This window comes from Seriola lalandi, unplaced genomic scaffold (genome assembly GCF_002814215.2).
Source record: "Seriola lalandi dorsalis isolate HSWRI2012SDOR001 ecotype SW California unplaced genomic scaffold, Sedor1 jcf7180002054657, whole genome shotgun sequence".
NCBI lineage: Eukaryota > Metazoa > Chordata > Actinopteri > Carangiformes > Carangidae > Seriola > Seriola lalandi.
In genome coordinates this window covers 1,155,725-1,170,067 of record NW_019525210.1, presented here as the reverse complement: position 1 = coordinate 1,170,067, position 14,343 = coordinate 1,155,725, and the positions used below count along the sequence as shown (strand labels likewise).

Here is a 14,343-nt window from a genome sequence, read left to right as displayed (position 1 = left end):
TCACGACAGGTGGATGGATACTAGTGTCAGTATTTGTCACACTAAGGCATTAAACCTTTATTCCACTTTTATTCTCATTTGCATTCTGCTTTATCTGATGTTGTCGTGACGATAGAGAGATGGATGAGAGGACAGACTTCTGGTGATCCATCCATCCACCCCAACCTCTTATCCTATATATGTATATGTGCAATTTATTTAGCCTAGTCAGTGTTTTATGCTATTTTTATCAACCCATTTTTAAATCTTAAGTATTTATAAATGGATTCATAGTTTATCCATGAATTCTTTTCACAATTACAATTTTTAATGCCTATTAAAAAATATGAAATTAAGGAAATGCTTTATTACTTTTCCTGTGACATCCCTCACCGCCCACAGTCCCGTAGGTGAATCACTGAGGGTCAAAAGTCAGTCAGTCAGAATCTTAGTGCCCCAGGAAGTGAATATGTTTGAGTATGAAGTGAATATGTTTGAGTATGAAACAGGTAGAGAGAAAAACAGTAATTGCACAGTTATTTTAGGGCCTATTTAACTTTATTAACTTTTCCCACTGCTAGCAGAGCACAAATAAAAGGGGTGATGCAATCCAGCCTGTGAGGTCATTGACTTACACACAAACAAAAAAAAAAAGAAATGAACTCTGTTTCTCTGTTAATAATGCACAGAAATAGTAACAGGGAAGGATTTAGGCAGCGCTTGAGACATTGGTGTGAAGGGTTGCGTGAGTGGAGAGGAAGTGAGAGAACTTCTTAATTTGAAGGTTTTCATTTTATCTTTTATCACTATTCTCTCTATCATGATTGCACCACTGTTTTTTAATGTCTATGAGGTAAGGCGTTTTTTAAAATTTTTATTATATTATTATGGGATATGTTCTTTTTCTGTGACTCCATCATAATCATTAATGTGAAAATCGCTACCATGACCAAACATTTTTACTCATGAAGCACAGACTGGGTTATCATATATTGTACATAAACTAACAACAGAAAAGTAGTCCCTTTTTATGTTAAAAGAAGAGTTTCAGAAATTTCTAATTACCCACCTTTGTTGTTTTGCCCAGTGACACCATAGTCTCTGGTAATAGTAGTAATACATTAGTGGTTTGTTTAGTGGTGCTACAATAAACAATACAAGATGTAGATGAGACAGCTTTAGAGTCCTGGAATGGTTTCCCTCTGCTTCCAGTCCTTATGCTAAGCTAGGCTAACCCTGGACCTCCAGTGTCTGTGTATTAAACTAATAATAAATACATTTTCTGACTCATCTGATTTGGCAAGGTTAGAACACCCTCTGCTTTCTGAAGTTACTTGATCTCATGATTTGTAATAAACAGGGAATTTTACATTAACTGCAGAACCTAATTCTGCAAAAGCACCCACAGAGGAGTGTGTGAGGTGACTGGAAACTGAGTAACTAGAACTTGGAACTAGAACAATGAATTTCTTCCTCATTTGGTCGTAGCCCCCACACAACATAGGCTATATTTAGGGATTTGAACCATCAAAAAAAATGTTAGCCACACAGTCGGTTCATAGTCACATAAGACAATTTATTTGTAAAAGAAATATATCAAGAAGCTTATTTAGAATTATACAAAAACATGATCAAAAAACATTTTGTACATACATGGACATATTTCTATCAACTGATCAACATTTAAAAACCATTGATAGCATCATTACATGGACATATGGCAACGTGGCCAAATTAATCCATCATTGACCTTCATACAGTGGTTCAAGGAAAATCATGAAATGTAAATGTGTTTTTTTTCCCATATGAATAAACACATTTCACATATTGTGTTCTGATTCAACATGTGAACCAATGCAAATGATATTTATCTTAAAATTCATATGTAAGAAGTTGAGTGATTTTTTTATTTTTTTATTTTATATTTTTTGTAAGGGCCCCTTTATAACATTTAACTACAAGTAAATATAAAAACACTAATCATATTCATTTTTGACCACTTTGGGTTTCTCCAGTGAACTATAGTAGTTACTGGTCAGCTGTGACGAACCTGTGGATCAAGAAAAACATTTATGTAAATGTGTGTATTACATACATGTAATACATGTATGTAATACGCACATGTATTACATACGAATTTTAATCTGGATTAAAAATATTAGGCGAACATCTGTTACTCATTCAGTGTCTGTGTGATAGAGATTGTTTTGTTTCTGTTAACTCTCATTTTAAAATTCAAGTGGCAATATGAACAAGATCCATATGCAACTATTATACATGTGTATATATTGAATTTACATATTGACATATACAGTATATACATATAAAATAAAAGCACATATGTAAAAATTAAACCTGTGGCAACATCACTCTTGATATAGGACATATAAGTCATATATTACATTTCTGCATAGGGAGACATTACATGTACAAAAGACTGTTCCAGTGTTTATGACATTACTGCTCATAAGTAACACTTATGAAGCCAAAATAAGGAGCTAATGATTAAACTGACCTGTATTGTTCCCATTGGCACTGATCAGGCAATATGGTGACTCAGCAGGTTTTGACGTCTCTGTAAAAAGGAATTAAAATAATGAATATACTGTTTACTGTATGTGATCAGAAGTATATCACCAGAATATCTGCTTAAGTCATTGCATTTACATGCACTGTGCAAACAAAATCAGTTATCACATCCACCACCTAAACCGTGACCTTGTTTTGGAAGCATGGCTCTTATTTTAACCATTTAAGCGACAGACTACGGTGCTTCCTTGAGAAGCAGACATTGTCTCCTGCAAGCCATTCATACTGTTTTACTTGTTGGTTAACAAGAAAAGTGACACAAATAGATGAGTAACAAATGAAAAAGAGTGCAATCATGGACGGATTACTGACCAGGCCTAGAGGGCTCATGCCAAGTGGCTTGAGAAGTCAGAGGGGCCAAAGCCTCAGTGTGAAGTGACCATTAATAGTGTTTGCCTGAAAGTCATTGAGCTCAGAAAGAGAAACCACAAAGCCACAGAAAATGACTAATCACTGACTAGTGAGGTGGGTGTTTATATCAGTTCATCTGTTTTGGAAAGTTACAGAAATATACACCACCCACCACCCCCCACCAGTCAGATGCATGTCTGTCTAGTTGAGCATCTACTGTGCAGTTCAGACGCACAGAGTATAAAGACTTAGACGCCTTCGCTTTAGCCAAACTTTTGGACAATTAAAACTCTGGGGTTTCATCTATTCATAGCCAAGACATCGTTATATATCAACCTCAGGAAATCAGGCTTCTCTAATCCCCTTAACCAATTACAGAAACCACTTTTCTTGTTAACCTGACAGACCTGGTTACTGAAGTGCACGTTCATGCATTGACTGTCAAACAGTAAATAAACACAGGCTTTACCGTTCTTGTTTGCTGTCGGTGGGAGATCACTGATAGTGGCGTATGTGGGATCATTTTGGGTTGATACACCTATTAAAACATTCACAAACAAATATCTATAAATCACAACAAAATTATTTTGGTGCGGAAACTTTAGCATTCATGTATTTGTTTTTGACTTGTTCTGGAAATCTATGGAAGTCAACATCGCATTGATCCAGATTTAGGGTGAAAAAGAAAAGGATGAGCTCTGATTAAAGCCTAGCCACATTAATTAGATATGGCTACAGATATTAATTACAAAATTGGTATCTTTATTACAAGAAAATAAACTATAATTATAATCTACTAAGTCACAGTAGCAAAATACTTAAGAGTAACATTTTTCTGTTATTTGGCGGTGGTATTACCCAAGATAATAGCATAGCTAAAACGGCTAGGCAATGGTGCTGAAAAACAAAAACAAAAAAAAACAAAACACCAAAAGGTGGCCAGTTTGGTTTGTTTGTCTGGCATAAAGGTTATGGGAAAATATTTGATATTTACCTGGAAACATCACCATTTGGTACGTATTTGTTGGTCCAGTGGATTTTCCTACACATGCAAAACAAGAAGCGAGAGAGAAGAGCACTAAACTTTGATTCTTCTTGTTTGTTTTGTAAGAAACAGAAAAATATAAATGTTTTTGTGTATGACGATATGACACAATGAAAAATAACATTCATATGGATAAATATAAATGATGATGAAGTATTCTCATTTTGGTTTAAGCCATATAAATGGCTAGGAATGGATCATGTTTGAATGTAAAAATTAGCAGGATGTCTATCTAAGTATATCTAATGACGATCAAGTGACGTACCTTTCTTTACTGACGACTACAAACAATTACAGCTACAGTTGAATGAACTACATGTCACAACACTGGCTGCACTAAGAGCGTAGAATTCAATCCTAGATCAGTCTCAGTCGTAGTAGAAAAATGAAGTCTCATTTCTCACCATTTGAAGGTTGACACACTGAATCCTCCGATATCTCATCATATACTGGGCAGATTTTTTCATTTTCTATAAAAACATCACAATATTAGCAATACACTGAATAATCACTGATTATATGCCTTAAATTCTGAAGACATACAAGATGCTTTTGACGCCATCTGGATGTGAAAACACCCCATTAAGTGAAAAAAGTGAAAACGACAAAAGACTTGAAATTAAATTCATTTTTAGATGGATGGATGCCAGTTATTAAATGTCTGTTTTTTGACTTAATTTTTTGAACAATTAATTATTAATTTTGGCGATGGTCTCAACTCTGTATTACCTTACAAACAAAGCAGACAGGATTCTTTAAAAACAGACAACAAATAAAAGAGATACTTCAAAATGAAAAGGTAATGGAGTAGTACGGTAAGTCATTTGAAGTTTGATGACAGGTTCTGTTGATCAGGTTTTATTCACCTCTTGTTTTACACCTGCGTCTCCAAGCAAGGTAGCAGACGATGATGACGATGACGAGGAGGAACACGGGGACGACTATCTGAAGCACCAAAGCAGCTGTTTTCTGGTCTTCAGGAGCAGACGGAAACCAAAAGTAAGAATTACAACTAATGTATTTCATGTTTTACACATGACAGGAGAGCAGGGGAAGATACAGACACTACACTCTCTGAACAGATAAAATATTTTAAATACATGTATTAATTTGTCTTTGGTTCTTTGTTGTATTCATACCTTCACTTGTCACTGTTGTTGTTGTTGTTGTTGGTGGTGTTGTTGTTGTTGTTGTTGTTGTTGTTGTTGTTGTTGGTGGTGTTGTTGTTGTTGTTGTTGTTGTTGTTGTTGTTGGTGGTGGTGGTGGTGTTGTTGTTGTTGTTGTTGTTGGTGTTGGTGTTGTTGTTGCTGTTGGCAATGTTGTTGTTGTTGTGGTTGTTGATGTTGTTGGCGTTGTTGTTGTGGTTGTTGGTGTTGATGTTGGCGTTGTTGGTGTTGTTGGTGTTGGTGTTGTTGCTGCTGTTGGTGTTAATGTTATGGTAGAGGGAATACAGGCCTTTTTAAACATTTTAAAGATGGACAGGATTTACATTTAAAATATCCACAATGCATTGATGACCAGTGATAACTTTGATTCTTATAATCTATAATTCCATTTTGACCTTTCCCACTCAGATATCTGTGATTACATTCTGACTCTTCAGAATGAACCACTGAGTTGTGTGGAGAATCAAATTACATTTTAACTATGTGAAATGTGAATTCCAGGTGTCTCCATTTAAATTATGACCAACAAAAACTCAATTCAAGAAGAATTTAATAAAAAGAAAATGCAATTAGGAAAAGTCAATTAACATTTTTTTTTAAAAGATATGTGTAATTCCTTTGTAGGTACTGTATGCCCTAAAATGACTAATTACTCAAATTTAATCATCCCTATTGTAGTTTTGAATAGTCATAAGATATCTTTAAATGTTATGAATTAAAGATGTACATTATCATACTTTGTATAAATAATTTTTATCATGAATTATTTATAACGTTATTAAAAATTGAAATGTATATATAAATGGTATAGTCAGACTTTCATTGAAGATATATCCAGAATTTGCTTTTCGGCGATAAACTCATTTAAAATAGAGAGATCAGGTATTCACAGAGTCAGTGGTTCATTTTTACAAATGAGAATGCAATTAGAAACATATTAAATGAATAATTAAATATATCTTGAATTTAAGTTTTGACTTGTAATAAATGCATAGTGGATACCTTTAATATAAAGTTAGGAGCCATATTTCACCAAGTCAATCCAGGATGTACAAAATCATTTAGCATTTTTAAAAAAAGGAGCAACTCTTCTGTGGTTAGAGGTGTTATCACGCCTCACACCACTTGCATGTAAAGGACGATTTTCACATGACTTATGACACTGAAAAATACATTCTTACATCCTCTCATCATCAAACGTGTTGGTAGTTTATTAGCTTGACAGTTTGGGACAGTATTTTCTCTTTCAAGCGGTGAGTTAGATGTTCGGACTGATACCGCTCTCATTTCTGTATTTCAAATATAAAGCTACAGACTGCAGCTGGTTAGTATAGCATAGCGTAAAGACTGGAAACAGAGGGAAACAGCTAGCCTGGCTGCACACTAAAAATGATTGGGTTAAAAAATGTACAGTCCAGTGTGTGTCATGTGTCAGTGGAGCTCTGGATTAACTGTAGTAACTTTACCCACTACCAATGATTTTTATGAAAGTGAATTTTCACCTTGTTTCATCTGTTGAAATTTGACCTCGAGATGGTTTGTGTTTATTGACCTCAAACAGCCAATTAGCTGTAAGATGACTGAACTCTGAACTCACCAGAGGCTTTGCTTTTAATTCAATTTAATTTTCAACTCACAGTGCATTTACACGTTCTAGTATCCTGGTTGTAGTATCTGTGTTTACATGCCACAGAATCCCGGTTTCTATCAAAGCACTCCAGGAACCATATCCTTTCTATGTAAAAGAACCACCTCTAAAATTAGCTTCACAATCTGAGTACAGTCAGAGGTGCTGGTCGGTTGATTCTGTTAACTGTTGGACAGAGCCAGCCAGGCTAGCCGTTTCTTCCCGTTTCCAGTCTTTATGCTAAACTAAGCTAACCTGCTGCTGACTGCAGCATTTTATCTAATGGATAGATATGAGAAAGGTATCAATCTGAACATCTAACTCTCACCAGGTGAGCAAAAACGATCTCCCAGATCACTCACCTTTGATCACTCTCAGATACACAGCTGGTTTTCCATCACAGTAGTACAGTCCAGAGTCACGAAGCTGCACTTCTGTTATAGTCAACGTCTTGTCCACAGTGGAGACAGGAGACCTGATTTGTTCTTGTTTTCCAGCAACTTCTCTGCTCCATGTTGGACCATCTGATCCTCCAACACCAGGAGGACATTGCAGAGTGATGCTGGTCCTCTCTGTAGCATTGCGTATAATTGTTCCTTTACAGATCAAATACTGAGTGAGAAAATACAGATTCATGTTGTACAATGTACAGTTATAAACTTCTACCATGTATTTATGATTAAGTCAGTTCATTACTGACACCTTGACTGAGGACTTTAAAACGAAGGCCAAGTTACACAGACGGGTCTTTGTGTTGTTTAGTCTACTGTCACTGATATAAATGGGGTGGACAAAATAATAGGAACACCTATCAGTCTAATGCAATGCATTTCAACATCACCACAAACTGCAGCCTCCAAAATGATCACAGAGTTGAATGAACACTTCTCTGAAACAGTTTCCACACAAACTGAACATTATAACCGTATATTGCATTTATTGACTGCTGAATTAGACTGCATTAGTTTTAGCTAGGTGTCTCTAATAAACTGGTAACTGACTGTGATGATACAGTATTTAATGTGTTGAGTAGCGTGCTGTTGTCTAGTCATCAGGACACCAAACTAAGAAAATTTTTGAAAAATAAAGTATGAAGCAGCTCATTTCTACATCAGGTTCTCGAGGAAAGGACCTCATTGCACTGGATCCTTAAACATGTGACTCCTACATGAACAAGAAGTGCTTCAAAAAGTAAAGCCGATTCTCTAATCATCTTCGCACATCAAAAGCTCCTCGGCCACAGTGACAGGAAGTAAGTGTGATACATTAATCATGCCTCTGTTCTTGCAGGTCTAATATTAAAGTAATAGGTCGTGTTAATCTATTGCAGTGTGATTGTTGAAGCAACATTTAATGGAGCATTTCATTAACGCTTTGGTGTGTTTCGCTTATCATATTTGAGGAAATGACATTTTAAACACAGACAAGTGATTTTAAAACAGAAATCAGAACAACTTTGATAAAGTCTGATGTTACCTGATGGGATCACCGTCAGTTCTGCAGCTGCTTCATTGTTGCAGAAGTATGTTCCAGAGTCTGAGACAACAGCTCTGTGAATGACCAGTGACTTAAATTTATCTGCTATTGAATTGTATCTTTTGCCTGGGTCATTGTGTCTGATGTCCCTTTCACCATCAAATGTAATTAAGTCAACTTTGCTTCCATTAATCTCTCTGCTCCACGTCGCTCTACCCTCCACAGGTCGAGGACAAGACAGAGTGACCTGCTGTTTCTCCTCAGATACTTTAAGGATTGTTCCTGCAAAAGAAACATGTTTTTCAACAAGTAAGCATCCATTTAAAAATAACTGGCTTTTATAATATTCTGAGCAAATCTAGAACATAGGTTATAATATGCAGTGGATGCTCGGTGAGTATTAACTTATTATTTAGTGTTTATACATTATAATGAGGTTTTCATGCCAAACACACCAGCAGAGCGTTGAGCAGATGGATGCCAGTGTTTTTAACGATTCTCCTGACAGACAGAAGGGAATTTGTTTGTTTCTTGTTGTTTTGTTTAGATAGTCCACAATTAGATTCAAATGAAGCTTAAACCTACTGTAGTTTAAAGGTCCCATATTGTATAAAGTGATTGACTCACCAACCTGTTGTTGCTAGAGCTTCAGAGAGAAGCCTGAGAGAGGAGATGTAAAACTACATTGAAATAATTTTTGGTGCTTAAAGAGATAGTAGTTCAGGTTATTCGAAAGGGGCTGCCAGTTTAGAGAGGCAACCTGAGTGATGTGCTGCTGTGGACGGGGTCAGTGCTTCTCTAAACTGGCAACGCGCTGATCCCAGTCTACTGCGGGTAATGCACTGACACATACCTGACACAACCTCAATCACTTTAAAAGCACACATGTGTCTTCTTATGGATCAAAACTTCAAATAAAACACAGGTCAAGCTTAAAATATGGAACCTTTAATGATGAAGCCACGAAAGTGAAGTTGACCTTGAAGGTGCAATGACTGTTCCATCCACAGAAAATTAATTGATAATGAAATAATCTTTTTCTTAATGTCAACAAATCCCATGAAAACCCTAAAACCAACAGTGTGTTAGTCCGTCTGTCAGTCTGTGGCTCGCATGATGTATTTGCACTTGCTCTTTCCCTCTCAGTAACACTAAGCTTTTAAATGTTGCGTGCGAAAGTCTGGTTAACACACGTTGCTCCATTTATTACTCACTTCATGATATAAAAAAAAACAAAAAACAATAAAAAAAACAGGACTATTTCATAGAATTCTTGATTAATTTAAAAAGCCCTTACCTGCAGTGACATTACAGCCCAGAACCAGGGCTAACAGGAAGCTGTAGATACTCGCCCGCATTGTGAGACTGACTGAAAGACAGAACAGACCACAGTCTCTATCTAAGCTGAGGAACAGGAACAGAAACTCAGTTGTTTGGGTGTATTCATTTTTGTTCCTTTTTCAAAAAACCACATTGACAGCTCACATCAATGTCTTTGTATGTGTCATTGTGCTTAGCTTGGTTTAGTTAACACATTTAACACCAGATAATTAGCATTTTTGTGCTTAATGAACACTAATGCTTCATCTTATTTGAAGATACAGTATGTTCACGGAACAGTTACAACTCATACTGCAACAGTGCGAGGAGTTAACTACAATCAGACGCACAGATCTGCTCCCAATCAATCATAATTCTCACTGAGGTGAAAGTTTGGTCACAGAAGAAGTGAATGTCATATTTTCATTCTTAAGTGATGGCAAACAGATTGTACATCCTGAATACACAAAATCGCAGCTGTAGGTGGAAGTAGACAGTCAGTGCTGTAGTGGCACCTCACTTGTAAACCTGTACAACAAACTCAGCGTGGCTGAGTTACCAACTGTGAAAAGTGGACAACAACAATTGCCCAGGGGCCCTGAATGCCCCGGGTTTGTTACACATTTGCACCGTTAAAGTAGAACACCAACTATGACGCCGGCCTGGACTCATAGAAAGATCTCGTGTCACAATTTAGTTTCATTTTTATTTGTTCGGTGTTTTAACAGACGGAAGGTTGTATTATTCCATCAAAAGACATTTGGAAGGCTGCAGCCAAGAATTATTTTCATTATCAATACCTCTGACAGATATTTTCTAATAAGTGATTGATTGTTCAGTGTATAAAATATCATAAAATAGTGAATTATTACTTAACATATTAAATTAAGTTAATGGAAGGTATGAGTGCATTTTGAGAAATAAATAAGGTTTTATTTTTACAGTTATTGATCAGACTTGTAGAAATTTCAGATTGGATAATGCATACCTTAAAAAAGTAATCCTTTTATGTAATCTAATTAAGATTTTTAGGAAGCACCTGAATCCTGATTAATACCTATTTACATTGTAACTGTGACAAAATGCATTTACTCATATTTTGCATTCAAAGCTTGTAACATATATTCTGTAAGATTTTCTGTCTGTGTGCCAGAAATGGTCCAGATGTGGAAGTAGCATCTGACAATCACGCTGTATATGGGCCAGATTTGGGCCATGGAACTGGGCGCATACTGGGCCAGAAGAAAACAAGCATCTGTCCCGAGTATGTACAGAGTGTATAAGTATAGACATCTTTTGTTATGTGTTGTCATCAGCTGCAACAAACTGACACTAAACAAGCCTCTGCTCCGTGAAATTACATTTTACTTTCTTCAATAAAATAAAAAATAATATTAATAACTATAGAAATAATAATAAATAATGGATTAAGACAACACATTAAATAGGGTACATTTAGCTTCTCCACACAGCCCTTTCACATTCAGACTGTTGAGGCTATGATCCTTTATTGATGTTTTTTTGTCCAAAGTTCTGTAATAGCCAGTATGACACAAGGTCGAACCGGAAACTGAAAGACTTTCATATTGACACAGACTAACTTAATCTGTCAGAAGGGATGACTACCAACCACGATTAACTCAAAACTCCACATTTTCACTGTCAGCATAAATGTGTTCAGCTCCCCTCTTCATCAATGGTGCCACAAAAAACTGAAATCAGCTGCCAAATTTGTCTTTATCTATCAGGGCCGGACAGACAAAAGGAGAACAGGAAAGTTCACTTTACCAGCTGTTCTGTTGAACAGTCAGGGGACCTGTGGGAAATGCAATGAGAAACAGTGAGCAAAATAGTTTGACAGACACTTTGTCACTAAAGTTTCAACAACCAAAAGAAAAGCAGACAAGAGAGCAGACAGCAGACCTGCTGATCACAGATAAGAAACAAACCACAGCAGCTTTTCTGAGAACCTAGTTTCCGACCATAAATAGACCTTTTGTATTCTAAATAACAGGCTTACAACTAGCTTCAACCACATTCCCCTTCAGATGTCACGCTGACCATTTCTCAGAGAGAAACTGTATAACATGAACTGTAAACTGGTGAAGCTACATGGGTAGGCAGTGTTCAGTTACAGTGAAGTTGTAAGATTTAATGTTGAAAACAACACATATACACTGTCACTCACAGACAGTTTGAGAAACATTAAATTTAAAACCACTGACACAGCAGTAGCCTTCTGTTTTACATGTAGTTGTGAGACAGCATTTGAATTTGGTTTCTACGCGATGCGTGACGTGCTATTGACAGCACGTCACGCATCACTGAAGCCACTTGCTTTCTTGTCTATTCATCTTACCTATTTGCATGTGCTTCTTTCTAACAATCAAATTGTTGAAATATCTCATATGTTTGCACAAACCTTCATGGTCCTCAGAGGATGAACCCTAATGTGATAATAGAGAAGATAAAGCGGAAAGGTGCCTGAAGGAATCGTTAGTTAATTTGGCCCGATGATCTGGCAGATCACCAACACAATCACAGACAGTAGTTATAATTACACTGCAAAAAAAAAAAAAATATCACTCCTTCTCTGTGTTATGACTCAGACAAACCTGAACACACAGACATGAAACGCACCTTTAGATTCAGTATGACTTACACTTTCAGATGATCTTTATATATGATGTGTAGTCTTGAAAATGTTCAAGAATCAACGTAGAAAAAAAAAAAAAAAGAATCTTATAACTGCAGAACTTGCTTGAGAATCATCAAGTTTTTAAGTTTTCTTCTGTATCACAGTAATCCAGTGACAGCTGTCCGTACATCCATGAGCGCACTGCAACCAGGAACTCTTCTAACTAATTCCGCATGCAAAAACTGTGCGGGGTTTAGTGATGCATAAACAAATATGAGCTAAAAAAAAAGAGCAGCTATTTCACTTACATCTTATCCAAAGTGTTAACAGACAGACACGATGCAAAGGAAGTGAATATGTATGAGTGTGGGTGTTTGAAAGAGCAACAGACTGTATGTGATGATGTTACTTTAAAGGAGGATGTCATGTTTTGCCGTGGCAGACACTTTTTGTTAGTTTTATTTTGGACTTTTTGCACTTCCTGTTTTATTTTGTATTGGTTTCCTTGTGTGTCTGTGTGTTGCTTCTTGTCATGGTCCTGTGTCTGTGGTGATTGTCTGCCCCGCCCTAATGTGTTTCACCTGTGTTCAATCACCCTTGCCTCCCTTGTCTATATAGTCCTTGTGCTCCCCTTTGCCTGTGTCGGTTTCTCTGTTTAGTTCTGGGTTTGTTCACGTCCTATGGTCTTCATGTCTATCCATGTCACGTTCACGTCTGGATTTTTGATTAAATAAACCTGCCTGCACCGTCTCCCAAGAGTTGACTGCATTTGGGTCCTACTTACCTCACAAACCCATGACAGAGGAATGTTTCCATACTTTTGTGCCACTACCACTGTGTATGAAACACATAGGCAATATCATTTCCACACTGTAAAACATCATACAGGAATTTAGTGCAATCAAATATGTGAGTTTAGTCAATTTTAAGTAAATTATATATCTGACTTAAGAGCTTATAAACATGACTTGATCTAACTTAAAGGTCCTCTTCAGACATGTTTTAAACTATGAAAAATACTCCGCTATGATTAATATTTTGTTTAACATGTTTTTTTTTTTTCCACATAAAACATGAAAAATAAGGAAACTGGGGCTGGAAGCACAGCTACTCTTACTTCCTCAACTGAGAGATTCTGGACGAGGCATTGTGCCCTGCCCACCATTGCTACTTGTGCAAGGTTGACAGGTGAAAGAGCAGAGAGTATCAAGATGGTTAGCATTAGCAGAAAATTGGTGAGACTGAGCCACACGTTTGAGCCTCAGTCAGGAGTTTATTGTGCACCAAGATTAGCAACTAGCAGATGTATCAGAACGGTTAGTGAATGAGGTAGCATTAGTGGCTGTGCTAATGCAAACTCTCACTTTCTGTACCGACAAGGTTTTGGTGACAGGTGAAAGAGCAGTGCATATCAAGATGGTTAGCATTAGTGAAAACATCAGAGAGACTCAGCCACATGTTCGATGAGGAATCTGTTGTGATCAGAGACTTGCAGAAAAAACAGAATGGTTAGCATAGCTTTTTTTGTTCATATTGTTTGTTAACTTGTAACTGGCTGTGGCTGACAAAGTGTTAGTGGAAGTGCTAATGAAAACTTTATAGCTTACTGAAATGGTTCCTTAGGTTATATTTGTACTAAAATGTCTTCAAACAGCTGCAGCTGTAAGTTATTTATGTCCAATGAAGAACTGATGCTTTAAATTGAGAAACTGTAAGAGGAAGGTAGTCTGCCCATGTGAATAAAATAGCTGCTTGAACTTAAGTTCAGTTTAGCTCAGTTTTATATTTTAAGCTCATTAAGCTCATGAAGTGTACTACTCTGCCCCCTCCCTTAACAGACCACATTTAAAGGTCATATCCTTTAGTATACAAACTTGAATTGGAAAAAGAATTAGATACTTATTATTAATAGTTTTCCAATGTGACAATACACTCAAATGATTCATCAAAAAGTGCTTTAACAGACTATAAATGAAAGTATGTGTAGGTATAAAGTGTGTCATAGTGCAAAGGAAACGCAACAACCAATACTCTGCACCGCCCCTGGCCTGGCATCAGTCACAAGCCATTAGGGAAGTTCATTGTAAGACATGCAGAGTTATGGATCCACGATTGACATTTTGTGACTCTTCCCACCATCAAACTATCAAAT

At 36.6% G+C, this 14,343-nt stretch overlaps 1 protein-coding gene across 2 annotated transcripts; it reads right to left on the bottom strand.

The window, feature by feature from the left end:
- Positions 1-1,534: 1,534 nt before the first annotated feature.
- LOC147818294 (uncharacterized) lies at positions 1,535-12,482 on the bottom strand. Of its 2 annotated transcripts, none has more exons than XM_087177832.1 (12): positions 12,216-12,482; positions 11,342-11,369; positions 9,531-9,602; positions 8,234-8,515; positions 7,120-7,353; positions 5,104-5,379; positions 4,831-4,938; positions 4,369-4,434; positions 3,914-3,961; positions 3,389-3,457; positions 2,495-2,554; positions 1,535-2,029 (listed from the first exon to the last, which is right to left on the bottom strand). In XM_087177832.1, exons 3-12 carry the CDS (start codon positions 9,589-9,591, stop codon positions 1,956-1,958), a joined length of 1,278 nt encoding a protein of 425 aa, XP_087033958.1. In that variant the 5' UTR covers positions 9,592-9,602; positions 11,342-11,369; positions 12,216-12,482; the 3' UTR covers positions 1,535-1,955. The 2 variants fall into 2 exon arrangements, with proteins under 2 accessions (XP_087033958.1, XP_087033957.1); XM_087177831.1 differs by having other exon boundaries at positions 5,104-5,382; positions 12,216-12,478.
- Between the last annotated feature and the right edge of the window lie 1,861 nt (positions 12,483-14,343).